General features: G+C 38.7%; 1 protein-coding gene across 2 annotated transcripts; it reads right to left on the bottom strand.

Annotated features, from left to right (window-relative positions):
* Window positions 1–461: 461 nt before the first annotated feature.
* Window positions 462–18,293, bottom strand: cd99l2 (CD99 molecule-like 2). Of its 2 annotated transcripts, XM_036561408.1 has the most exons (11): window positions 18,032–18,293; window positions 13,481–13,534; window positions 13,286–13,339; window positions 12,552–12,641; window positions 9,751–9,831; window positions 5,618–5,680; window positions 4,993–5,064; window positions 4,616–4,672; window positions 4,315–4,434; window positions 4,154–4,219; window positions 462–3,402 (listed from the first exon to the last, which is right to left on the bottom strand). In XM_036561408.1, the coding sequence occupies exons 1-11, from the start codon at window positions 18,093–18,095 to the stop codon at window positions 3,341–3,343; spliced, it is 783 nt and encodes a 260-aa protein (XP_036417301.1). In that variant the 5' UTR covers window positions 18,096–18,293; the 3' UTR covers window positions 462–3,340. The 2 variants fall into 2 exon arrangements, with proteins under 2 accessions (XP_036417301.1, XP_036417303.1); XM_036561410.1 differs by lacking the exon at window positions 5,618–5,680.
* Between the last annotated feature and the right edge of the window lie 9,268 nt (window positions 18,294–27,561).

The raw sequence follows: 27,561 nt of genomic DNA, 5'->3' as shown, positions 1-27,561 counted from the left end.
ATTTTTAAAAAATGGTGGTAGTTTTGTACCAACAGTGACAGTATGTTGAAATGAGGCCAAAGGTGCTTTACATGGATGTAGAGACATTAAAACATTAAGATTAGCACGTTTATAAATAAATAAATAAATAAATAAATAAAAAGTGGTGCTTGGCTGAAATCTTGTCTGCCAGTCATGCTTTCAGTGCATTTACTGAGAATGCCAATTCAATCATAATGCCACCTTCACCACCGATGCACTTGCAGTCTATTATTTGTGAGACTAATGTTCTAAGCTTATTCACTGTATTTCTTATTCCTCACCCACCATGTTTATGCACTCCTTCTATACATTTTAAAATGTTACCACATTTACTGTAGTTGAGAATGTGCCATGCCTTATAGCCAAGTTTAAAGAAACTTCTGACATTCCAGTGGGAAAAAAATAAAGAAAAAACATTAAAAAAGCATCGAAGTCTCATGTAATTTCAGTCCATTTTATTGTTTTTTTGTTCACATTAATCTCTTTCTATCAGGAATTGCCAGTGAGATAAGGAGATTTGAGAACAGATCTGTAGTGCTAAAAAACAGTAGAAACGTGACAGTTTTAACAGTGAAGATTGTCGATAGATCTTAACTAACTCTGGCCTTCACTCGGGGGTGAGTGTGGGTGCAACAGTCTGACCTGAACAGAGCAGAACAGGCACTGATGATCGCAGTGAGACTCCATGCAGAAAATCAAATCTGGTCAAGGTCAAAGACAGTGCAGTAATCCCACAACACAAAGTCTACCGTACAGCATTACAGTCTGATCTGCAGCATAGGTGTTGTAATGCTTACATACAATCACATCACTGGCAGTGCAAATCCAAAAAACTCTCTCACTATAAAACTCGTCCAAACTTCAGAAGTCAACCAAGTACGCAAGAAAAAATGTTGTCTATAGCTAGATAACCAAAGCATGCATCTGTGTTTTCACCCTTTTTTGAAGAGCGTTGCGGTTTGTATCTAAATGACACAAGAAAGCCCAGAATTCCTTACAGACTAGATGCAACGTCCGACTCATGACCTATATGGAATACGTAATCTCGTTTCATAGATTAAGCCACAGTTCACGAAGGATGGTCGAATCCGCCGGTTATAACAGTCAAATTATGAAGAACAAACACTGTCAAATTTGTTGTTAAAAATTCGAGTAAGTGGTCAAGGCATTTGTGAATTTGAAATTTTGCTACAAACCAACTCTTATCTGAACAGTCACCAGCTAGTCAAAGCACATGCAAAGGGACAAGATCACTCCCTCATTACCATATCTTTGGTGTTCTGCATTTCTGCCATAAGTAGCTCCCAAGATGCTACATCTAAGTGGTAAACCTAACAAACAAAATGGCAGCGCAGGAAAAAGTTACATTCAGCAGACATTCTGTTTGTTAGTTAGAAACCATGGATATGGAACGGAACCCTTGATAGGACGTGACTGTCAGTGCAGTGCAAAAGGTAGCCGTATTCAAGCAGGAGTATTAGAGCAACAGCAAGTGGTTGATGTTCAGATCTTTCTATTCTAACTGTAATCTTGCAGAAAGAGAATATTTGGGTTGTTGGATCTGTGTTCTTCTGTGACATGTTGGAATGTCCTACCAAGAGTTCAACCACACACATCTGGTTTGGACACATTCAACTGCAGTCAGTACTGTATTCCCTTCTGCGTTAGTGCTGTTTTTCCCCCTGTGTACAGGGTAAGGCATAAAAAAGGAAAGCACCAGCAGGAAGTGGCTAAGAAGATAGAGAAGGTGCATCAGAACGGAGCATGACAAAAAGGAGGTGACAGGTGACAGAGAAAGCTGGGAAATCTCGGGAAGGAAAATAGGGCAAATTTAGGCTGTGCTCCAATTAACTTTTTGCTTCGTTTCTCTTCAAAATGAGCCCTCTGGTCTTCACGGTTAAGTAAAGCTAAGGAAAAGAGCCATTCAACACAAATGAACTACGAAAGGTCTTCTCAATCACATGGATCTTGTGAAAGGACCAAACACGCAAATTGGAACACAGCCGAAAATTCCGTAAGGCAACAGCAAGACTGTGAAGGGTGCAACAGATTGTACTAGGATTAAAAAGACAAAAAGCTAAGTCCAAACGCTCCACTAATAATATGACCGCTAAGTTAAGACAACCCCATTCTAGTAAAGCGGGAAGAGTGGGGGACACAAATACCTCCATACATATACTGCTACAAGTGTGTATAAGGATACACTGATATGACCATTCGAGTACAAACTTGAATACACGCAATACACAATTTACAAGCACAATATCTTTAAAAAGTCCCAAAAAGGCAAATTCCATAAGGGATACAAAAACGTAATAAGCTGTTCGAGTACTGTCAGCACAAACATTTAAGATTGACCTCGGCGTCTATGTATTCCTTCTCTTAGGCCTAATTCATACAAGCCTACCTAGGCATCTTCTTCATATTCAACTCACCTATTTCTTAAAAACATGAACTGCTACCATTGGTGTACTGATCATCAAAACACACGAAAACAAAGCTTAGTTAGCAAGACTCAACACAGTTTCTTCAACACAATCAACTTTTCACACAGGTAATTTCCAGTTACTTAAAATGCAAATGAAAACGTGAGCAGCTGTAGGTTAGAGTTTGACATCAGTGTCAGTCTGTTTTTTTTTTTTTTGTAGCTTCACTAGAAACTAGTTAAGATTCTAGGACACAAAAACCTGCTTATGTACAACAATCACTTCACACTATGTGTAAAAGCAGGGCAAATATATACAGATCATGTAAAAACATTTGAAATTGTGACAAGAGTGTGCATTAAAAGGTAATAAATCGTTAGCAATTGGGGGTTAAGGTCACCTCCATCAATAACCCATTTGCAAAGTTTTTCCTATGGAAGTGGATTTCAGATCAATGTATATTAATATTAGTTATTCAGTCACCTTCTACAACATTTGCGTAAACCAGATATGGATTAAACACCTTAGTTACACAGTGACAGTGTCGCACTCATATGTGAAGCCAGCGGATTTAGGGCAGCTGTAATAAAAGTATTAAATTGTCTGGAACAAAGTACACAAATCCTCTTGCAATAGCACTTTTCTTCATTTTTGCAGAATTTCCCACTTCATAGGAATAATATTGTAAACAGTCATATATTACTTGTGATGAAGGCAAACAGTTAAATAAATATGATATTTACAGAAAGTCTGACTAGATGAGAAAGCTGAATGGGTAGTTCAAAAAAAGAGTGGGTTAGCAGGTGCAGGCTGGGAAAGATGGTGTTTTCCCCATCAGGAGGGCATTCATATTTATCACTGCACCCTCCTCAGACTGGAAGATGCAGTACAGGTTACACTGCATTATCTTCTGCAGGTGGCTCAGCATTAGCGGGCTGGAGTAGAGTTTGTTGAACTGGGAGGACAAAATGACGAAAACACAAGATTAATAGATACATCATAAAATTAATTAAGACAATCAAACAACAGTGACAATGGACATTACAAGAATATTGATCTTATTCTTGTATCTCTTCAATTAAACTTTAGAAGTCCCAGTTATGACCATCAATAAGCAAAGCATAGCATAATATTTCTCACTTGCAGTTCAACAAAATAAGCGTGGATTCTAAATTTCGATCGATGCCACGTTTTTGTTCATAAGTAGTTGTCTAAAGATGGATAGTTTGGGACAGAAGCTCAGGAAGGTCTGTCATACTGGGAAACAGACCTCCTATACTCCTTGTACTACTCCTAATGATTGGAATGTGATTAAAAGTTACTGTTGTGAATACAGAAAGAAAAAATCTTTACATTTACATTACACGTCAGTGGAAAAAAGTCTGAAGACTCATAGCTGTCACTACAGAATGTAAATCGAATGTAATTCATTATATAACCATGTAATTAAATATATAATTATAGAAATTAGTTAAATGTGTAATTATATATAATTACATTTGTATACTATGGTAAAAATGCAATAATACTCTAGACTTCTAAGGCTTAAGCATTATGTGTCAAGAAATTTCTTTAATGTGTAATACAACTTTTATGTCTAATCAACTGTCTTTTTGTGTGTTTGTCTTGTTCTGGGAGTTCTGGATTCGCTGATACATCTTTCAAAAGATCAGGTTACTGATGAAGGACGAGGGTGATGTATTTACCTTGAGGTTCCTGGGCCACAACAGCTTCTGGATTGTCTGTCTTAACCATGTCTGCATTCAGACTCTCTGGAGAAAATATAAAAAGACAATAAGGTACACTGGAGACTAAGTGGTAATAAATGGTCCACATATTAGTAAAGGTGCTGGCTGCTTGTTCTTACGCTGTACGCTAAAGCAGAACTTCTTCTTCTGGTAGGAGATGTAGCTGCTGACTGCACCAACCAGTGCCATAGCAACAGCGCTTACAATGCCAGCAATGGTACCAGTCTCTGCCATAGTGTCTAGAGGTGAATAAGACAGTTTGTCATAATGGGAAACTGACCTTGCTGATATAACTGACCTAACCTCTCATCATATCTCTAACAAAACATAAGAACAAATGCATACAAGCCGGGATCAATCTAAAACACATTTAAATTACCTACTTCTATTTTAGTTTAAAAAGTTAGGTATAATTCTTACCATAATCACCATTATCAGTAGAGTCCAAATCACCACTGTTTGCAGCTCCTCGCCCACCTGCGGAAACATGCACATCTGTAAATACTGCTGAGCTGTTATACTGGTTTTAACTATTCTATATTTTTGGTAGAAATTTACCTTCTCTATGAATCGGCAATGATAAGTTAGTAATCTGCATGATGCTAATGCATATTTAAAAACTGTCCTACTGGTCTCCCATATGGTAAAAATACAAGCATGAACAACACATTTTATATCCATCTTTTTGCCAAGTAGTTTGCCAAAGACAGCTCTAGATACTGCTGCCAAAACACAGTGCAGACAAAAAAATCATCAGGTTAAAAGTGTTGAAAAGGAAAATGGTCTAAAAATGCCACCTTTGCCTTTGTCAGGTTTGTAGCTGTCATCACTTCCCACATCCAGAAGGTCATCATCTGTAAAGGTACCACCTACAAGGACAGAACACAACTGTTAAGTTGGGAACAACAGGCTATAGGTAGATGATTGATGTGTGTGTCATCAAGCATCTACCTATATAAAATCTTCAAAACTGAGATCCTATAGCGAAGATTCCTCAAAAGGTCTTAGAAAAAGGAATTCAAGAGATACGTACATCTAGCTAGAAGAGAGAACAGCCTGCATTTCCAAAAGTAAAGAAAGTTAGCAGCTCACAAGATCCAGCAGAAGACCTATCAAGAAAAACTACAAATCTGGTGACTAAAACCACAATAACCATGCAGGGTTATTGGTTAACAGAATACAAGGTGATGGTTTATTAGTGAGATGTGCTCCTTACATTCCTTAGAACTATGTGTTTAGCCAGACTATGAATTAGGCCTTGTTAAATGCGAAGGTGGATTTAACTGTGGGGGGCAACAATGAGGCAGAAGAAAAACCTTCCAGAATTACAGGAGAGAGATGCCAAAAGACATGGAAGAGAAATACAGATTTTAGTTCCATGCCACAAAAGGTCACCCTTAAGCAGACTGCTGGGTTCCTTACCACCGTTTCCACCTCTGATACTGGGTCTGCCACCACCTCGGCCCCCTCCTCCAACACCTTTATCTGACAGGAACACGAGATTACAGTTCCCCACTATGATTTTACACTTCTAAGACAGCAACTAATGATACAACTCCAATCAATATGGAAAACTGCTCAACAGATCATCAAATCAAGATGATCTGTAAAATAATCTGTAAAAAGTAAGATGACCTGCTAAATGACTACTAAATGCTAGAAACAGTACTGCTTGCTAGTAGCAGAAAAGCTAGCCGGGTTACTTTCACATTTTTGGCACTGTTTTAAAAATGTTTGATAGCTGTTTCTGGTCTATTGACGACTGTTTTTCCAGACACAGGTTATGTCTTTTCATGGAATACATTACACATTCCATGGGAATTCTCCATAGGAAAATAGTCCATCCTCTGGCTGGAACTCTAGTTGAGTCTTTTTGCTTTAGAAATGATTCTGGCTCTCATTACAGTATTTGAGTCCAAGTACTGCAGTAGACTAAGAACAAAAAAAGCCCTGGGGTCTCATGTACAAATGCTGCAAGCCCACAAAAAGACTGTGCATGTCAGTTTTCAAACACATGCTGGCTTGACATGACAATCTGTTCTGCTATGATTTCAGACCATGTGTACAGATTCTGTCAACTAGTGACCTCAAATTGCACAGTCCTTCAAAATCCTGACTCTGAAGTGACCTATCAAAACCTGAAATAGCATTTGTTTGCTTATTTGTGTGGATACTTGATTATTCCTATTTGAAAACAGGACTTTAAAACTATGCAACATACAGTGATGCTGGCTCCTTTGCCAAACGTATGAGGGCAACTTTTGTCATGTGTGGGTTTGGCTATTTCAGCTACACCCACTGTTAACAGGGTGCACAAAATTAAGCAGACATGCATGCAATCTCCATACACAGACACTCGCAGCATCTCGGTCAACTTTCAACATGGTGCTGTCATAGAATGACAATTTTCCATCAAGATGGTTTATCAAATCCATCTTAGACCTTGATGTGTTGTTCCTTTATTGTTTTTGCACCTTTCAAAACATTTTCAAAAGTTCTCTGCTGTGCCCTTAATTAAAGACCTTTTTTTTTTAAGAAAATATGAGTAAGAAGACAGGATAGATGTTTTTTTGTTTTTTTTTACTTAATGAAGGAAGACATTTTTTTTTGACTGAATAAAACATTTGTATATATTATGATCTGTTTCCCAACTAATCGATTAATCAAAGTCATAATGGAGCAACTAATAGGTTATGAAAACAGTCATCAGATGCAGCCATAAAGAATTTGACTGTCCTGCACAGAGCCGTGACTTCAAATCAATCTTTGCAATGGCTGAAAGTATGTATATGTAACATAGCTTCAGATCTTAACACTGGACTACACTAGTACAAGTTATCACTCTGAAATATGCCAAAAGAGCAGACTTTTTCTGATAAAACGGGAAACGAGCCATTTAAGATATGAATCTTGAATGACTGACATCTTTTTAAATGTCAAGTGCACAAAATCAATACATTAGTCTTTAGTCTGAGGTGGCTGTATTGGTCCATTGCATTGGTCAGTGTAATTAAAATACACAGTCAAGTCTGGTTTGGGCTGTTACAGTGATACTGCGTAGGGCACCAGAATTTCGCAAAACAAACTCTTTTTGAGTGTGAAAATCCACGGCATTCATGGCAGAGAGACTGCAGCAAAGGCAAAAAAACCATACAACTTTACAGCCATGCAGGCTCTGCCAGTGATACTCAAAAACACCTAGCTTGGCTCTAGCATGACACTGTACAAGTATGCCAACAGAACCAGTTTCCAGCTCATTTGATTCAGAAAGTGAGTCGGACTTGTGTCGTTGCATCATCGGCACAGATTAACGGAATAGGGCAGTCAGCTCAGAGTGTCTCTCAAATGCGCAGTGAGCACACAGTGAAAACACATAAAAGGAAGAGGAAGCTACAAGTTACAGAGAGAGAGAAAAATCTAAATAATTCAAGGTTATTCTTAACATATGATTTTATTAAGCCATGGTGGGAAATGCAGGCGTTACAGCAAAGTAAATACAACATAAGCAAGTAAAATAAGAATAACTGAAAAGATACATGATGTTAAAATGTGATATTTTTTCTTATGATCATGAGGTTAAATTGTGAAAGGGCATTACTTGATTGTTTTTTTTGCCTATAAGGATGTGACCACTGTGTAGATACTAAAGAAAAGACTAGTTTACTGAAAAGAACTGGACATAAATATGGGCTAGCTAGCTAGCTAACACACCCAACAACTTCTCCCCTATGCCCACCCTCTTGACTGGGTGCCAGTCCAGTCATTTCAAGGATTTGAACCTGCATCCCTCCGGTTACTGACACACCTCTCCTACCACTTGGCTACTGGCCACAACTACTAAACATTAACCCTCAAGTGATCAAGGGTACCCGCTCAAAACGTGGCTCAAAACCGCGCTCGCCAGCATTTCGACTGAGCAAGAGTGCCAGTGTAATTATGTCCATTCCCAGACTCAGGAGTGGAAAAGGGCTACAGTACTGTGGTGCATGTATACTATGGTGGTAGTGTATTGTACCGTGTTGCTTGTATACTATTTTTGCAGTATATTGTATCATAATGCTTGTATACTATCGCAATAAAATATGGTATTGTGTCATTGTCTCATGATGCGCATTGTACGGTTAAGTTGCTGCCAATACCCTGCCCTCATCCTGACTCTGGCCCTCCAGACATGCAAACAAATGAAGCAGCCCAACAGCTCCATTTCAAAGCAAGAGAAAGGTTAAATGGTAAGCTGAGCTCATTTTTTGACCAGTTCCTTTAATGAAAGACTAATCTCATGCAGAACGCTACCGATATTTCTCAGTTCATTTTTTACATTTATGATCTCATCTACAGTGTTTTTTTGATGTTCACACTCATGCTCCTCTGTGACTGAAGCACAGGATGCAGTGGACGCATGTTCACAGCCAGTTGCTGTGGATACACCAGACACAGTGGGCTTGGCATCACCTTCCCCTTCTCCCCCTGAAGTAATGATATCCAAGAGATCAAAGTCCCCTGTGTGAAGAAAAATGAACAGCACTGCATAACCTCGCATGTGCAGCCTGATTTCTGTTTACAGTATTGGGAAATGTTTAATTTGTGCTCTTTATTACAAGTCAATAACTCGCTGTCACCAAAAGTCAAATCCAAATCTACCTTCCACAACTCACCAAATGCCAGATGTTAGAATCTCTCAGATAATCGAGGAAACTCGCTGCTTCGTCAGCCAGCAAACAATGATTCTTCTTTTAACCTCAACTGTGACATCTTTTTTATTTGGGGTATTGTGTCATTCTCTCAATCAAACACATTTGCTGCCAGTGACTAGCTTTGCCACACAATCAATTTACATTACTTGACAAACCACCGAATAAAACATTTCTCCCGGCCTGAACATCATCATTCATCATCTCTATTTCACTGTTACTGAAATGTTTCTTTTTCATATTTTTTTCCCATATTTTGTCTTAACGAGAAAGTCAAAAAAAGGGGGCATCTGTCATTTGCATATACCAATAAGGCATATCTCTGGGTAGGGACAAGGTGGGGTCATAGGCTGGTGTGCTCAATTTCACACTGAGTGTGTTTCATAAAGGAAAGGTGAGCAGGACACATGTATGCACGCTTTTGTCTGAATTTCTGTGAGTGCACATATTTTCAAAGCTTTGTATGTTTGCCACCTTTAGTGTTCTGCTGTGTCTCACTGAAGAACAATCAGTGAACTATAAGGTCCTACTATATTTACACTGGATGTCCAAAAGCAACATTTTTGACCTGTAATGTAATTAACAGAATTATTCTGCTTTGACACTAGACGTTACGCCTAACCTACATTACTTAATTCTATCTCTCTGAAGCCGTGATAAACACTGATATCACCAGTACTAAAAAGAAAGATCTGAGTTAATTACAAAACAAGCACATGTAACAAAACACTCTGGCATACAAACTAGCCATAAAAATGACAGCAGTCCCATATTGAAATTATCGTAAAATAACTTCAGATAGCATCCTTAACATGAACCCAACATCACAAGCAAAGGAAAAAGAACAGGGGAAGAAACACCTACCTCCTTTGCCAGTGTCTTTCCCTTTCCCTCCAATGTCATTGCTGGGGTCCAAAGCATCACTGAGGTCAAATTCATCTAAATCTATGAGGTAAATATTATGTATTACGTACACTGTGTTAGATCTTCTTTAGAAAAAAGGTAGTGAATTCCGTCATATAACAATATCAACAATATGACAACTATTATGGTATTTACTAGGCCTAAATGATGTCACTATAACATGCTACAATCTATTGATAATGTAAAAAACAACAATTTTATTGTATATAATATAGACCCTTATAGACCCTGATGTAACATTTTAAACAATGAATGATTTAAATAACATTATGCATTTAATGCTGTGCAGCTGCCATGCAGGATTACAATTAACTACAAAACATTTAGAATGAGGGAAGAAAGAAAGGAAATGATATGTTCTGACGTAGTGCACTTAAGGTAGCAGCCTTGACAGCAAGCTGTTGTTTATGTTGCAGTTTAAGTGCTGGTATGCAATATGTCACTGATGACAGTGAGTTTAAAGGGCTCACATCTTACACTGTTCTTGCATTGTTTTTTATCTGAGGTGTACTTATAATATAAAACAGTCAAAATAAAATTTGACCATTTTCCAACCTCTCTTTATTAAAAAAAAAACAGGCTGTTTATTTCTGCGATATGGGCCCTTCAAGTGCACAGAACAGACAAACATGGACGCAGACTATGGGAAGAATGTTTTTCTGTCACATTTCTAGATGAGAAGATCGACTCACATTAAAATATTTAAAATATTTCTACATAATATATTCAAAGCATAAAAGAGAATGGTGCCAGGTACGTAAAATGTCTTAATGACATAACTGATTTTTACAATAAATACTGTAAAGGCACCCTTTTCCTTGACGTGCTTTGAATCGTATGGACTCACACAAACTCAGGGACTGTAAATGACACCACTAAGGGGGATATAAACACAGTACACACCATCCTGGACCTTGCGAGGGGGGGCAGAAGTTCGAAGGGGTCTGATGGTTGTACGGGGCAACAAAGCCGGCCGCACGGTGGGCGCAAAGAAATTAGAACGGGTCTCCTCTGTCAGTAAAAGCTAATATGTTAGTAGGTTTAAGCACACACATACACGCTGCTCCAGAGCCAACTCAAATGAGGATTAGAACATTCAGAAGGTAGAAACAGGGCAGGTTTGTTATAGCACAGCATGCACAAAAAGCACTTTACAATCAGTAAAGGTCTTTAAAAACTTAAAATGATGTATTTTTCCACCATGCTCCTTAAAAACTTTAAAAGAAAAACAGCAGGTAAAAGTCATTCTCCTAACACGTGCAGAATTTGCACAGGCTTTTTTATCCATCATTTTAAGGTCCACATATTGTATCCCTTTACTCTCAAATCTTGACTTGACAGCAAAAACACGCTCATACACAATGGCTGGTTACCTAATACAAGAAGCTGCTACAAACGACAATGTCATAATCCAAAGGCATTCACCACCAGGCTAAATTTGTTTAAGTTAAATAGTTAGTCAATCTAACATTGAGGAATGAAAGTTACGCTGCCTCTTGACTGAAACAGGTATTGATAAAATACAATCCATGTACTGATGCCATTACTCTTTGGCAAGTCGGACCGATATATATCGGGCGGCCAGTAATATTAGCTGCTATTCACAGCTTGTCAACTTAACAGCTTATTAATATCAAGAGACATTTTACTGATAAGACCCTGACAAGTCTTTTTTTTTGGTTGTGGAATAACTGAATTTATAACTCACAATGTCCAGACAACAGGGCAAAATCTGGTCAACATTTCAAAAGCATCCAGACCTATCATGAGACTAACAAGTTAAACAAAATTGCAAAGTATTCTGAGCAGTTTAATCTCACTGCTACAATGTTTATATTATTTAAGACTGAGTTCCTGAAATCTGACAACTGAGAACTGACAATCATATCCATCAGGAATGCATTATACTGTAACTATTGTGAAATCAACCTCTGCAACATATTATTTTGGCCAATATTATTCGGTTGCTGGTATTGGTTAAAATTAGTATCGGTATTAGCCACATAATGCTCATATCAGTCAGGCCCTATTATTTATAATTGGGTAAGTTAGCTAGCTTTTATCCTCCTTTGTAAGTAAAACTAAAAGAATGTGTTACTGTTGTTTCAATCCTCCCCCCCCCAATAAAACAGAAAGGAAATTCAAAATATGCTGCTTAATTTGTAAACTTTCTGCTGATAAGATTAAATCTCTTGTCTGTATTCTGATTCAATTACTGTATTTTGTATATTTCACCAGTATCCCAAGTTGTGTAGTCAATAAGAGCAAAAACTGCCCCTTAAAAATGATTTTCCACCATGCTAAAGACTACCTTACATTAAACCAATCTGTCCACCAACCCAGGAATCCATTTGTATAGAACGCCCCTTGGTCTCTATCAAGTACTTTTGAGCAATGGGTCACAGGTTTATCGGCAAGCATGTGCTGCAGCCCTACTCAAAATGAGACCATAGAAAATCACTATGTGCCAGCAGATAGCGCAAACGACGACCCTGAGGACTACGAGCTGTCTCTTTAACAAGGCAGCGCACTGATTTCTGCAGAACATGTTCAGCCTTCACAACTTAAGTGAGCAGCTTTTGAATCCGAGAGCAATGGTGGCTACTGATTTAAGCATTGCCTCAACATGCATGAGTTACCACAAGCTAGGCTTAAAGAGAAGCATAGGAGTGTGCATTAGAAAGACGGGTCCATCTGAAACAAGACCTAAAGAAACCGGGTTTGGAACAATTGACTCTTACCTGGTTTGGGCTTGGGCTTGACTGGGACTTTTGGTTGGACAGGAGGCTTTGGGGTAGGTTTATCATCAAAAAAGTCTGAAAGGTCCAAGTCTGCAGAGCAACACAAAGCACTATGTTAGAAATTGGAGTGAGTAACATCATTTATCAGTTATCTGGCTATATAGAGGACAGACTGTTCAACTGAGCCAGCCATGCTCTGATCACAAACGCTTTCTTTTGTAGCAACTTTTGCAAGGTTAGACGAGCTGTATTAAATTCTGGCAGAAATTAGAAACTGTAGCTCAGTTTTTGTCAATACAAGTAAATTATTCACACCAGACCACTAGTGTTTGTTCAGAGTCTCTGAGCTGAACGATGTTGTAGCTGATCAAAATTAGGCAGGTTGGAAATTATGCTGAATTTGCCACCATGCTAATGTTAGCTTGACTGTATGACAAAAACATTATATACAATCTCTACTAATAGTGTGACCTTTCACTGTCTGAAATAATTAACTCATTCTTTAATTAGGCATTTTGACAAAAAAATGCTACACATGCACTACAATTTCCCTTTAGGTTGAATGGTGTAATGACTGTTCTTACTATCTTGCAACAGTTTCTAAAAAGAAAGGAAGCATAGATAGGTCAGTTCGTCAGGGTGTGTAAATGCTTGTTAGCATGTAATGAGTAACTACAATGTAAACTGGAACAATAATTTATCTGCTAAAAGTAATGTCACACTGTAGCAATTACCTCCCCCTGTTCCTGCTCCTCCAGCTGGCTCCTTTGGTTTGGGCTTAGGAGTAGCTGAGGAAAACAACACAGCTGAAGTCAGTGCTGGCCAGATTCTAGGATCTGGATTATTGTGGCTTAGTCAGGCCTACAAAAATGTTTATGAGAAAAGTTCTTGCAGATGGAAAGGAGCTTGCTGTGCTAGGTTTTACTTACGAGTGGCCGCCAAGTCATCCAAAGCATCCAACAGGTCCAAATCCTGCCCTAGACCTAAAAGACAGAGGATGACAACTTTTTAATACATACTATAAAATAGACACAATACTGGAAACCTAATCTGAAATAGAAAATCATCCCAAACAAGAATACACATAAATGTACACTTGTATGAAAAGGATTGAACACCCTGTTGATTTTCTAAGTGAAAATAAGTTAACAAGAAAAACTTAAATATTGCATTTTTCTGCAAATGTTAGTGAACAATTTCTATTTATTTGCTGAATTCAACACATTACAAAAATAAAACATACAATATAAAATGTGCCATAACCTTTGCAAAAGCAGCATTGTGTTTTTCCCATTTTATTAAATTCAGTAAATAAACTGTAATTGTATATCAAAATGTGCAGGAGTGTGCTCTCTGTAAAGGGATGTGTTAACTTTCACTCACAAAATCCACAAAGATTATAATTTAACCAGGGGAGCCTGAAATTTACTGTATTTCAAAATATGTAATTTTTTTAACCCGAAAATCTCATTCTTTATTTTATAAAGCTCAAAGTAATCATTAGTGACTTCACATTTTGTCTAATGTTCATACAGCTGTATTAGTCTGTTATCTGATTAATAATAGTCATAGAAACTAAAACATCTATCCCAAAGTCAGACCAACAGTTTTTGAGTGACAGTCTTACCTTGCTGACAATGAAAATGCAATTGCAAACAGACTGCAAAAAGGGTCTGACCTACAGAGCTATCCTAATAAGTCAGCATCTTTCAGGCATTTGCAAAAAAATCAAACGTCTTTTAGAGGTTTAATTCAATCATGTATTTGCCACTGCATTTCCTTCATGAATGTGCATTGAGACATACTTCAAATTCAGTTGAAAAACAGGTACATGATGTGTTTGCATTTGTGTACAGTACTGTAGAATGGCTGCCAGCTTTAAAATGTCATGGTATGGAGCAGGAGTAGAGGAGTACTCAGCCTCCTGCTGTCTTCAAGCACTCTTGTTAAGACACAAATTCCACAACACTACAAACACATTCCAGCCACTCTGGATATCAACAGAGCCTGGAAAATGACAGCTTGTCTCTGCATATGCATAGTACACAAGAACAAAAAATCTTTTGTAGTCCACAGAGCTCAGAAGGAAGATATTTCCCAGAGGATTTTTCCTTTTGTGTCATTTTGGTGGATTAAAAAGCTTGTAGTGTAAGACAGGACTTCTCCCTAGCAACTGTCTGAGAAAGGACACACAGAATGGGCGCACTGGCTTTTAGTTATATTTGTGCGAGTAGTTCTCTCACTATTATATACTTCACATTTCACTGATGAGTTCACTGCAACTCAAACAGCATCTATGCTTAACTAGGGTTCCAATGTGTATTTTTTAGTTCTGAGGGTCAGTGACAGTCATTTTCTTCACTTATGTGATGACTAGTTCTAGAGTAATCTCAGAGTAGGTCAACTGCACAAAGACTCTTTTCTAACTCTCTGTCTAGTATGTCAATGTCTCTCTCTCTCTCACCATGTAGCCTGGATAGGCTTCTGCAGACTGTGCCAGATTTAGTAACAGCACTAAAAACACCAGCCGGCCGCTGCACCACTGCCAGGCCAGCTCAGCATAATGCCACCGAGTCATGTGACCAAGCACATGTGATTTAGCTTACCTCTCATCACAAATCAGAAACACTGATTCGTTTACCCTAATATAAATAAAGTAACATTAATCCATTCTTTTGTGCAGCCAACTCACAGTGGGCTGAAATCAGGGGTTAAAAATATAAGCCTTTTTCAGAAGAAGCATAAAATGTTTTTATTTTTTTTAAATGAAGAGCCCACCAATAAGGGAATTTTGGGCAGATGACAACAATATTTTTCTTGTACATATATACCTATGCAGAAACGTAAACCTTTATAAAAGGTAGAAACTGGAACTGTATGTACCTGTATCAGCTTAACAGAGAAATATAACATTTGAATAAAAATGAATAAGGTGCAGAAATTTTAGCACTGTAGCCCAGCGTTGCCTAAACATTCTGCTTTTCCGAAGTACAATAATGACATCATCAAAACAAGGGTTTGAAATATTGGTCAAATCTGCCAGATGCAGACTTTTTTTAATGCAACAAACTACTAATAAAACATGACTCTCATATCTTTGTGCATGTCTATTTTCATTGGTAAACCTTTAACTTTTTTCTTGGCTCAGTTCCCAGTGCCGGGATTAAGCCTTTAAGTCCTGGAAGACACAGCATTCTGTATGGAAATTCTCTACTGAAAGAAATATCTAGTCCTAGGACAAAACTTGGTCTCTGTCTGAGAAACCGAGCCTTAAAGTTAATGTAACAAAATTCATATTCCAGTCATTTTGGATCATTTCTGTCAGGAAATTTTCACATAATCTAAAGGGCAGATGTGTTTTATAAATAATAAAAATAGCAATAAATAAATAGATAATGAAAAAGAATGCAAAAACAAAACATTCTGGCAAATATAACAATGTTGTGTCTAAAACATTTTTTTTTTTTATTTAGATAAAGGTGTCTTAATTTCTGCATTAGTAGGCTGTTACCTGCCTTTTGTCTTGTTTTATAGCTACGAATGAAAACGCCTGAGTCATGTGATCTTTTTTTATTTCCATTCACAGAATTTTTTTCATCAAATGCAATTCCATCAGAATTTATCCCTTTTCTTTATTACTGGCAAAAAAATGTATCCAATTCAAGTGATCGAACCATTTTTTTTTACAAGAGGTTTAATCATTTGCCATTTATTTCAATTCTTTTTAATTCGATATTTCAAAATGCCCATAAAACGTTGTGAATGGAAACCTAGCTACCATCTATATAAGGATTAAAGCCAATTCTAATCTCAAAAGCAATGCATATAATTCCATAACTCCATTTAATAATGCATAACTATAGCTATACTGATACCACATTGTAGCCACCCATCGATGAATGACATGTGGCCCCCCCCAGCTCTTAAATCTCCTTGCTAAAAGCTAAATTCTGATTTGCAATAAGGGCCTGTTCTTGTTGTCACACAGTAGACCAGAGTCTCATAGGGAATCCTGACAGCAAAACACACCTGAAACCAGGCAACACAGATGACTGTTACACGCCCATGCATAAGTAATGAATTATTCGGTACCGGAGCATTAAGCACATGGCTACAAGCATGGATCTAATTACATACACAACAGAGGGTGTGGCTGAAGGAGCAGAGGAGGGAGTGTGCCGGTTCATGCCAGAAACACAGCTGAGTCCTCACACTGGATCCAGCTACTCATTTAGCTGGAACCTTTTTTTGGTGGGCAGACTACAGCAAGAAAAAGGGGGCACACTACTGCTGCATCATGGCTCAACATTAACATCAGAAGAACACTAATCAGACAAATTTCACTCAATCACACAACCCAATACTTTAGGACTTGGCTAAACAGATACTTTACAAACTTAAAAAACACCTTTGAGAAACTTTCTGCCCTTGCAAAGATGCACTTTGTATATTGGCCCACCACCCCATGTTAAAAGCGATGGTATCTCCCCATATTCCGCAGTCTCCAAAAAACTGCACCCATGCTGTACCTGGGCTTGTTCTGCCACAGTAGGCGCATGCGTTCTCAGTTCATGCTCCACCGTCCACCTGGGCGGTTCTGGGCACAACACAGGACTGGACAATACTGCCATTCTTATATGGATGTGTTTCAACGGAGCGGATTTTGTGCAGCTTAAATTGTGCTATTTTGAGACATTAGATCATTTTTACTTTAAATTTGAGGAGGAACTGAAATGAGTTCGAAGCATCTGATTGACAGCAACAGCATAATACCTGGAAAATCATGAATGCTCTGGTTTGGGGGGAAGGAAGCCTATTCTTGCTAGACTAGTAGCCTACATAATGTTATGAATATATGGCTGCTTTTTCAGTGACTCGTGCCACACCTAAATAAATGTATTTTGTTCATATAAATCTCAACGCAGGTGATTTAAAAATTCTGAGAGGCAGTCAGTCCTTTTTTTGGAAGACAAAATACTACCGGCACAGATTAAACATAGCTAGTAAAACACATTCTGCTGCAGGACTCTGCAATATGCCCCAACAGCCGTCCTCATCAATATGCTGAACGTTAGACCTGCGCCTCTCAAATATGTACATATTACACAGCAAATTACAATATTCACCTCACACAACCCACTGCAGTCGACATGGGGGTACAGCAGTAAAAAAGGATTCAAATTTTGCTTTTTTGTCGAGAAAAACGATGCAACCTGTACAGCTTTGTATCAACCGGTGTGGACAGACAGAGCAGAGCTAACTAGTCTTTACCAAACGGCTGAAAAACGGCTGTAACATTTCACAAATGTTCAGTTAACAAAGCAGCCTGTAAGAGACAAACCTGACACTGAGACATGAACATTTCAGACGTTAACGTGGTAAAAAGATTACAGACACTCCGGTGGTCGAGAGAAAGGAAAATGATGAAGTAGGCATGACCTACAGGGTTTCAACAAAGAGGGTCGAAGGGCTGAGCTTACCTTTCACTGCTAACAGAGAGAAGAGTGCTAGGAGCGTCCACGCCGCCGACGAGAGTGTCCTCATGGCTGAAAATCACGCGCGTTCACACTAACAGGATTGAGGCCAAACCTTAACGCGGACCGTTATTTCTTTAAAACTGTCCTCACTCCGGCCTACAGACACTGTAAATGATACGTAGTGGAAGGCCTGCTGTGGTGAACGCAGACAGTGACTACAAACCGCTGCAACAAAGTCTGCAGTGCGAAGAGAGAGAGAGTGAGAGAGGCGGAGAGAGAGTGGCTTACAGAGGAGGGGGGTGGGGGGGTCACATTCACAGCTTTGGGCGGTTCCTTTTGCTCACCAACTCTGCTTTAAGGCACATTAGGCTGCAACCAAGCAATATTACGATAATATCAATTTAATACAAGCAACAGCATGATGAATTGTTCATGTGTTGTGGATAAACTGTCACTAAGCCTCGTTTCTCAGATGTACCACAGTGCGGTAGAGCGCGTGCCTCTCACATATAGCGGATGTTGTGGTTGACGCGTTTGTCGCTTATTAGAAGATTTGCCAAAATGCTCGCTGTTGAAGAATTCAGTGTCTAAATGCTTCTTTATAGAGGTAAACGCACTCAGAACACGTGTCCCGGGGCTCAGTGTGTCTGCTTGCATTTCTCCTTTCCTCAGAGAATGACCTTTTTTCCAGACATTAAGCAATCCACACAATCCACCACGTTCGTGTAACTTTAAATAATTAAGTGACTTAAGTAACTTGACCTCCAGTCAATACTGACACACACGACACCTTAGTTAAAGATCCTATACCCTGCATTTTTTTATTTACTTATGATATTTGTGTGGGTTTATGTACCAAATCAGAAATAATTCTTTTTTACGTTTACTTGTTATGCACTTTATACAAGTGACTGAGCTCTGTTCTGATAGGCTGCCTGTGTTTGTATTGCGCGCCATTCAAAAAGAAGGCCAGCCCAAAACACTACTTATAACTTCAATATGAATGCACGGGGCTAAAGTGGATATAAGTAAATGCATGACATCACAAAAAGAGTTAATTTAAAACGAGTTGCTTTCATGGCAGCTTAGTTCCTACATGTGGACTGTGTGGAGCAAGAAGTAAATGGCAGTAGGCTATGTAGTATGTAAACACTTTTAACAATGTTTGCATGCTACATCTTTACATGTCTTATTTCATTAAAGTGATGAAAACAGTTTGCCATAAATGAGCTTTTTAAGGTCATGCTAGAGCAGATAACTTTAAAAACAGTGACAGAGAAATCAGTCCAAGCCATCTTCCAGAGGCTGCCATTTATATACGTTGGCTTCTTGGTCAGTGCATCATGAGCGGTTCTTGAGTTCTTAACAGTGCAGAGAGAATCCTCTAACTGGATTTCAGGTTCTTGATTGGCCTCAATTCGTGATTACCAGTGTATCAAGCATCTCTATGGCCAAATGGCAGCATGAAGTGTTCTCTTCTAATTATGTCCAAGCCTACAAATGTAGAAACTGAATGGCAATCTCATAATGTTTGTTTTCGTAATTGTGCTAAAAGATATAGCCAGGGTATCTCTTCCAATTAGTGAATTCAGCTATTCAGCTTTTAAGGTCACTTAACGCTGACCTAAGCGTTCAGTAGTGCACACACCTTGTATAATCTCTACAAAAATATTGCCAATAGAATAGGAATCAATGAAGCAGTCACCATTCTCAATGCCAAGTGTCGCTAGAGGGGTATAAAGCCTCCCAGCACTGAGCTGTGGAGCAATGGAATTGTGTTCTCAGATGTGAGGGAACACCATCCAATACCTTTGGGGTGAGTTGGAGTAGCATTCGTGATCCAGAACTCATCATTCATGTACAAGACTACACTAATGCTTTTGTGTGTCTGAATGCAATCAGATCCTCACAGCAATGTTTCAACATCTAGTGTAATGCCTTCCCAGAACAGTAGATACTGTTACTGCAGTAAAGGGGGACAAACTCCCTGTTAATACCCTTGACTTCAGAAGAACTGTGGTGTGTCTACACATCTATGGGCATGTAGTGCATTTACCCTTCCACAGTGACAACACTGGGGATTCTAAAAGTAAATAATATAAATAAATAATGTCTATTGTAATTACAAACAGAGTGCAAAACACCCATCCATACCTGTTGATAAGGTGCATGGGAAAGAGCTCTGTTGTGTTTACTTATTGTTACTGTCCAAAACGAATACAAGAATCTCCACTTTACTTTTAATGTGAGTATAAAAAAAAATAGAAAAATTTGAGATACTTGTTTTTCTTTTTTCTTTTCTTTTTTTGGACAGTGATATCACTCTTAAAGGCATGGTAACAAAACAGTCTGATGTTAGAAAATGGTCATTTGAAAATAAATTATGAATGTTTTCAGTAGATAAAACCACACAAACATCATACACAGACCGCAAGCCATAGATGAAAATACAACAAAACTGTAGTATTGTCGGACCTTTAATATGTTTCATGAAAAATTCACTTGAATCTCAACTTCACTAAGATTTAGCAGAGTTTAGTTTCACTAAGATTAATAGCTGATCGCATTGATCTATCAGCCTACTCAGGCTTTAGCAGATCTCAGTAACACTGAGATTAATAGCTGATCACATTGATTCATCAGTTTACTCAGGCTTTAGCAGAGCTCAGTAACACTGACATTAATAGCTGATCACATTGATTCATCAGCCTACTCAATCTTTAGCAGAGCTCAGTAACACTAGATTAATAGCTGATCACACTGATTCATCAGTTTACTCAGGCTTTAGCAGAGCTCAGTAACACTATGGTCAATAGCTGATTACACTGATTTATCAGTTTACGCGGGTTTTAGCAGAGCTTAGTAACACTGAGATCAATAACTGATCACATTGATTTATCAGTCTGCTCAGGCTTTAGCAGAGCTCAGTAACACCAATATCAGTAGCTGATCACATTGTTTTATCAGCCTACTTAGGCTTTAGCAGAGCTCAGTAACACAAATTAATAACTGATCACACTGATTTGTCAGTTTACTCAGGCTTTAGCAGAGCTCTGTAACACAGATCAATAACTGATCACATTGATTTATCAGTCTAAGCAGACTTTAACAGAGCTCAGTAACACTGAGATTAATAGCTGATCACATTGATTCATCAGTCTACTCCGGCTTTAGCAGAGTTCAGTAACACTGAGATTAATAGCTGATCACACTGATTCATCAGCCTACTCAGGCTTTAGCAGAGCTCAGTAACACTGAGATTAATAGCTGATCACACTGATTCATCAGTCTACTCAGGCTTTAGCAGAGCTCAGTAACACTGACATCAGTAGCTGATCACATTGATTTATCAACCTACTTAGGCTTTAGCAGAGCTCTGTAACACTGAGATCAATAACTGATCACATTGATTTATCAGCCTACTCAGGCTTTAGCAGAGCTCAGTAACACTGAGATTAATAGCTGATCACACTGATTCATCAGCCTACTCAGGCTTTAGAAGAGCTCAGTAACTCTAGATTAATAGCTGATCACACTGATTTATCAGTCTACTCAGGCTTTAGCAAAGGTCAGTAACAGTAGATTAATAACTGATCACATTGATTTATCAGTCTACTCAGGCTTTAGCAGAGCTCAGTAACACTGAGATTAATAGCTGATCACACTGATTCATCAGTCTACTCAGGCTTTAGCAGAGCTCAGTAACACTAGATTAGTAGCTGACCACACTGATTCATCACGTCTACTCAGGCTTTAGCAGAGCTCAGTAACACTGAGATTAATAGCTGACCACACTGATTCATCCGTCTATTCAGGCTTTAGCAGAGTTCAGTAACACTGAGATTAATAGCTGATCACATTGATTTATCAGTCTACTCAGGCTTTAGCAGAGCTCAGTAACACTGAGATTAATAGCTGACCACACTGATTCATCCGTCTATTCAGGCTTTAGCAGAGTTCAGTAACACTGAGATTAATAGCTGATCAAATTGATTTATCAGTCTACTCAGGCTTTAGCAGAGCTCAGTAACACTGAGATTAATAGCTGACCACACTGATTCATCAGTCTACTCAGGCTTTAGCAGAGCTCAGTAACTCTAGATGAATAGCTGATCACACTGATTTATCAGCCTACTCAGGCTTTAGCAGAGCTCAGTAACACTGAGATAAATAGCTGATCACACTGATTCATCAGTCTACTCAGGCTTTAGCAGAGCTCAGTAACACTAGATTAATAACTGATCACATTGATTTATCAGTCTACTCAGGCTTTAGCAGAGCTCAGTAACACTGAGATTAATAGCTGATCACACTGATTCATCAGCCTACTCAGGCTTTAGCAGAGCTCAGTAACACTGAGATTAGTAGCTGATCACACTGATTTATCAGTCTACTCAGGCTTTAGCAGAGCTCAGTAACACTGAGATTAATAGCTGATCACATTGATTCATCAGTTTACTCAGGCTTTAGCAGAGCTCTGTAACACTGAGATTAATAACTGATCATCACACTGATTCATCAGTCTTCTTAGGCTTTAGCAGAGCTCGGTAACACTGAGATTAATAGCTGATCACATTGATTCATCAGTTTACTCAGGCTTTAGCAGAGCTCAGTAACACTATGGTCAATAGCTGATTACACTGATTTATCAGTTTACGCAGGTTTTAGCAGAGCTTAGTAACACTGAGATCAATAACTGATCACATTGATTTATCAGTCTACTCAGGCATTAGCTGAGCTCAGTAACACTATGGTCAATAGCTGATTACACTGATTTATCAGTTTACGCAGGTTTTAGCAGAGCTTAGTAACACTGAGATCAATAACTGATCACATTGAATTATCAGTTTACTCAGGCTTTAGCAGAGCTTAGTAAAACTGAGATTAATAAATGATCACACTGATTCATTAGTCTATTCAGGCTTTAGCAGAGCTCAGTAACACAAATTAATAACTGATCACACTGATTTGTCAGTTTACTCAGGCTTTAGCAGAGCTCTGTAACACAGATCAATAACTGATCACATTGATTTATCAGTCTACGCAGACTTTAACAGAGCTCAGTAACACTGAGATTAATAGCTGATCACATTGATTCATCAGTCTACTCAGGCTTTAGCAGAGCTCAGTAACAATGAGATTAATAACTCATCATCACACTGATTCATCGGTCTACTCAGGCTTTAGCAGAGCTCAGTAACACTGAGATTAATAGCTGATCACACTGATTCATCAGTCTACTCAGGCTTTAGCAGAGCTCAGTAACACTGAGATTAATAGCTGATCACATTGATTCATCAGTCTACTCAGGCTTTAGCAGAGCTCAGTAACAATGAGATTAATAACTCATCATCACACTGATTCATCGGTCTACTCAGGCTTTAGCAGAGCTCAGTAACACTGAGATTAGTAGCAGATCACACTGATTCATCAGTCTACTCAGGCTTTAGCAGAGCTCAGTAACACTGAGATTAATAGCTGATCACACTGATTCATCAGTTTACTTTACACAGATCAGTAGCTGATCACACTGATTTATCAGTTTACTCAGGCTTTAGCAGAGCTTAGTAAAACTGAGATTAATAACTGATCACATTGATTTATCAGTCTACTCAGGCTTTAGCAGAGCTCAGTAACACTGAGATTAATAGCTGATCACACTGATTTATCAGTTTACTCAGGCTTTAACCGAGCTCAGTTATGTTGAGATTAATAACTGATCTTCTTATTGATTTATCAGTTTACTCAGGCTTTAGCAGAGCTCTGTAACACTGAGATTAGTAACACTGAGATTAATAACTGATCACATTGATTGATTGAGTCATCATGGAGAGTCATCATGGAAAGGATCGGTTGGATTCTAAACCAGCGGCGAACAGGTTTTAATTAAACATGCAGAAAAATGTTTTATTTTGTTTGACGTTATTGTTAATATTCAGTAATTATAGAAAAAAGTTCATTTTCCAGCTACCTCAAGCAGAGGATTCCAAGTATACCATACACTGAGACTAAGACATTACTGAGTCCAAATTTTCTGTTGCGATTAAAAAAAGATGAAGACCGTTCATTTATGATCTGGACCAAAACTGGACTCAAGTACAACAACACTACTAATAAGCGTGTTTGCTACACACTGTGCGCTGATTCTTAAACACCAGAAGACAAACTAAAAGCAAAACCTACAACACAGCAAAATAAACCTAGAAACTGGCAACAGCAACAAATAGGTCACAAAGGCAATGCAAGACAAAAAGACTGAAAAAACACAGGGGTAAAAATACACTGAGAACAAACAAGAAACACCTGGGAATAAAGTGAGGCCGGGGCTATAGGCGACACATGGGTGAGACAGACAACAAAAAAGCAGGACAGGGGAGGAGACATGAACAAAAACAACAACAAAAGCACATGGCTAGACCAGGAGCGAAGGTAAACAAAGGCAAATACAGACTGAAACAGAGCAAGGATGTTACAGGGTGCACCCACCAGTCATGAACTGTCATACCTGATTCCAATTTCTTTACATTTAAATCAGCCAATGGTTGACTGTTTTGTTTTTTAATATATGTAATTAACAGATGAGAGAGACAGTAACGATGCTTATATGATCTGTACCCAGAGTTTGCACTCTGTGAGCTTAATGACCTCACTGATATGAAACGTAGCCCATCACATGCACACAGCATTCAAAATGTAGCATGTGTGTACTTGGTTGGCTCACATTATCAATGTCATAATCTGTACACAACTGTTACAAGTGTTATAATTGTTCTACCCACTCACCTAAATACAATAAACTGGAACTAATCATGGTCCAGTATCGCTCAGTGTGCAAGCGAGCTGGAGAAATTCTATCAGCTGCTTTTGTACCTTTGTTTCTTCATCTTTGCTTTGGTTTTTCTGTCCTAATGTTTTGGATGTCCTTTTCAATAAAAATGCATGTAATGGCTGCAGCCCAAGGCCAAGAATCATCTATTCTCCAGCCGCCTCATGCTGCTCTGCCCAGCAGAGATGGTTATTGGCTTGGACCAATATTGAGCCTCTCTGTGCTGATCTAAACACATAAATACAGTTGCAGCAGTGACCTCAGTGACTCAGCTAGAATTCTGTCAAGACATTTGGAGCAGGAACATGAATCTGGATGTTCAATAACAGAAAAGTGTATTAATTCCTTTACCGAAAGGACCTATTTGATTGGTATAGCCCTTTAATTTTAATTTTAAATTAATAAATGTCCAATTACAAAGAATGCATCACTAGCTTAACAGCTTTCGTTCATGTCTCAGACATGTCCTGAAATGCAACCACATTGATATTTAGAAGTTATCATGCTTAGATGACATGTTAACAAATCACTATCCTCTATCTTACAAGACTTTGAGAAGTAAACTGATAAGTACAAGGGAACATATACTACACATAATGAGGCTATGGAATGGAGAAAATGATCCGAGGTTGGCACCTAGTGGCAGTTTTATTCTTCTAAATTTAGCAAAAATACATAAAACATGGTGTTAGATAAACAACAATCAATTTGTTACAGCAGACTAGACAATCTATATCAGATTGGCCCTGAATCATAATATGCTCTTTAGGACAAGGTTTTGTAGAGTTTTTGGAGATTTTGGTTGGTGACAGAGGGTGCTGCACTCTGGGATTTGTGTCACTACATCATATGGGGAAACGTGTGCTGACTCACACTGATTCACACAGAGATCAGTACAGCAATTCAAAATTGTGCCATATGTGCATGAGCTCAGGAGCTATAGGAACAACTAATTGAAAGAGTAGATAAGAGGCCAAATCTAGAAAGGATTTAAGTTAAGTCTATGAACAAAGGCTAACAGTATTTTATTTCAGCCCTATTAGCAATCATGGTCTCAAGGACCCTGGGCACAAGCATCTTTGAAGGCCCCCCCACAATATGCAATAAAGCAAAAGAAATAATGAAAAAAAACCCTGAAAAATAACTAAACAGATTGTATTTATTTAAATGTGCTTTAAACAGCAATAAAACAAAATGTAAACAAGCACAGTTGTGCAATTGCCTATTTTTCCCACATAGTTATAATTCTGTAAATGTTTGGTTTAATTGTTTCAAATATGGTGGACTGATAAGCTTTTATATAGCTTTTAGCTTTTAGCTTTATTTAGCTTTTAGCTTTTAGACATTACATATTCAAGGCCTAACATTCATCTAATGTTTTGCTTATGCAGTGGATTGTCCCCAGTCTCTGAGCTGCCTCGGGTCTTCTGGTCTGAAGCACCTCAAGGTCCCTGGCAGCCAGAGGCCCCTGGGCACTGGCCCAGTCAGCAATCCATCCCTGCCTACTAACGAGCCTGATTTCACTTTCAATGGATTGCAAAAAGGCACATAGACATCCTATACAAAGAGGCAATATATTGGGGCATTCGACATACGCTCCACATTTCAAGAGGAGCTTAGAGGGCGTGGTGTGCAATTACGCCACCTACTCCATTTGCAGGGGGGTATTTCACAGAGCAAGATTTCTCAGTTTAGCCAGATAACTTAAGTCCAAAATCGAGCTTGTCCAATAGGAAAAGAGCTAAGGAGCATTCGATCTTTGGGCCAGATCTATCTGGCTAACTGAGAAGTCTAGCTTTGTGGAATACCCCCTTGCTGCTGTGTTGTTGTTTATGTTGGTGGTTTGAAATGTGTGTGTGTTGATGGTGCGTTGGGCTGTGGGGTTAATTGTGTAGGTTTGTTTGTCTATACCATAACGTGAAACCATATATGGCTAGAAATGACCTGCCTTCTCTCCCTGGCTGTTTTTATTGTGCCTCTTTTGCTGGTCTAAATAAAAGAGCACTTCTCGTGGCAGAAGTAATGGCCTCTCCTGCATCGTATTCTATGCAGATGCCGCAGTAGTGAAAACATAGGCTACCGTTAAATATTTTATTTAGTGATTGCAATATATTGCCAACATACTGCAGTATACATTAGGCTTTATTACATTATATTTGCAATTACGTTTCCATGAGTTCCACAAAACATGAAAAGTCAAATATAATATCAAATATAAGGATGTATAATATACAAAAAATTCTCACTGAACTTCAGTACAGCAGGCTCATTTCACCAAACAAGCCACAAACAGGTGCGTCCCTAAACGCATGTTTTGCACTTAAACTAGATCTGCAAGCCGGTTTATGTTCAATGGGCACCTGCAAACACCTCCTGCCATACAGATAGTTACTCCAAACGTGTCTTTGTCTGGAGGCTCCAGAAGCATTAGCACTGACCGTAATATCACCTGTCAGCATGATAACAAGCCCAGCCCGCGATCAGCAGAGAAAGCAGGAGCCAAGAGTGAAAGGAAGAGCATGTGTGGTGAATCCACACTGCCAGACTCTCCAACTTTGTGTTTATTTTAGTGAGTTTTCCAGCCAGGCTGCGAAAGGGGCGGGGCCGAGCCCCACGCCAAGACCAATCCGAGCGGAGAATCGCTGGATGTGTGTAACCTGCAGGCCAATCAGCAGCATTGGAGGTTGTTTTGAACGGACGAGGCCAC

This window comes from Colossoma macropomum, unplaced genomic scaffold, assembly GCF_904425465.1.
Source record: "Colossoma macropomum unplaced genomic scaffold, Colossoma_macropomum, whole genome shotgun sequence".
NCBI classification, from domain to species: Eukaryota; Metazoa; Chordata; class Actinopteri; order Characiformes; family Serrasalmidae; genus Colossoma; species Colossoma macropomum.
This window is presented reverse-complemented; position numbering and strand designations above follow the sequence as displayed.

Coding starts and splice junctions, on each gene's coding strand:
- cd99l2 (XM_036561408.1), bottom strand. CDS start 18,095: ATGAGGACACTCTCGTCGGCGGCGTGGACGCTCCTAGCACTCTTCTCT. Junction 13,340..13,480: donor GGATGACTTGGCGGCCACTC/GTAAGTAAAACC, acceptor TGTTTTCCTCAG/CTACTCCTAAGCCCAAACCA. Junction 4,220..4,314: donor GTTCTGCTTTAGCGTACAGC/GTAAGAACAAGC, acceptor TATTTTCTCCAG/AGAGTCTGAATGCAGACATG.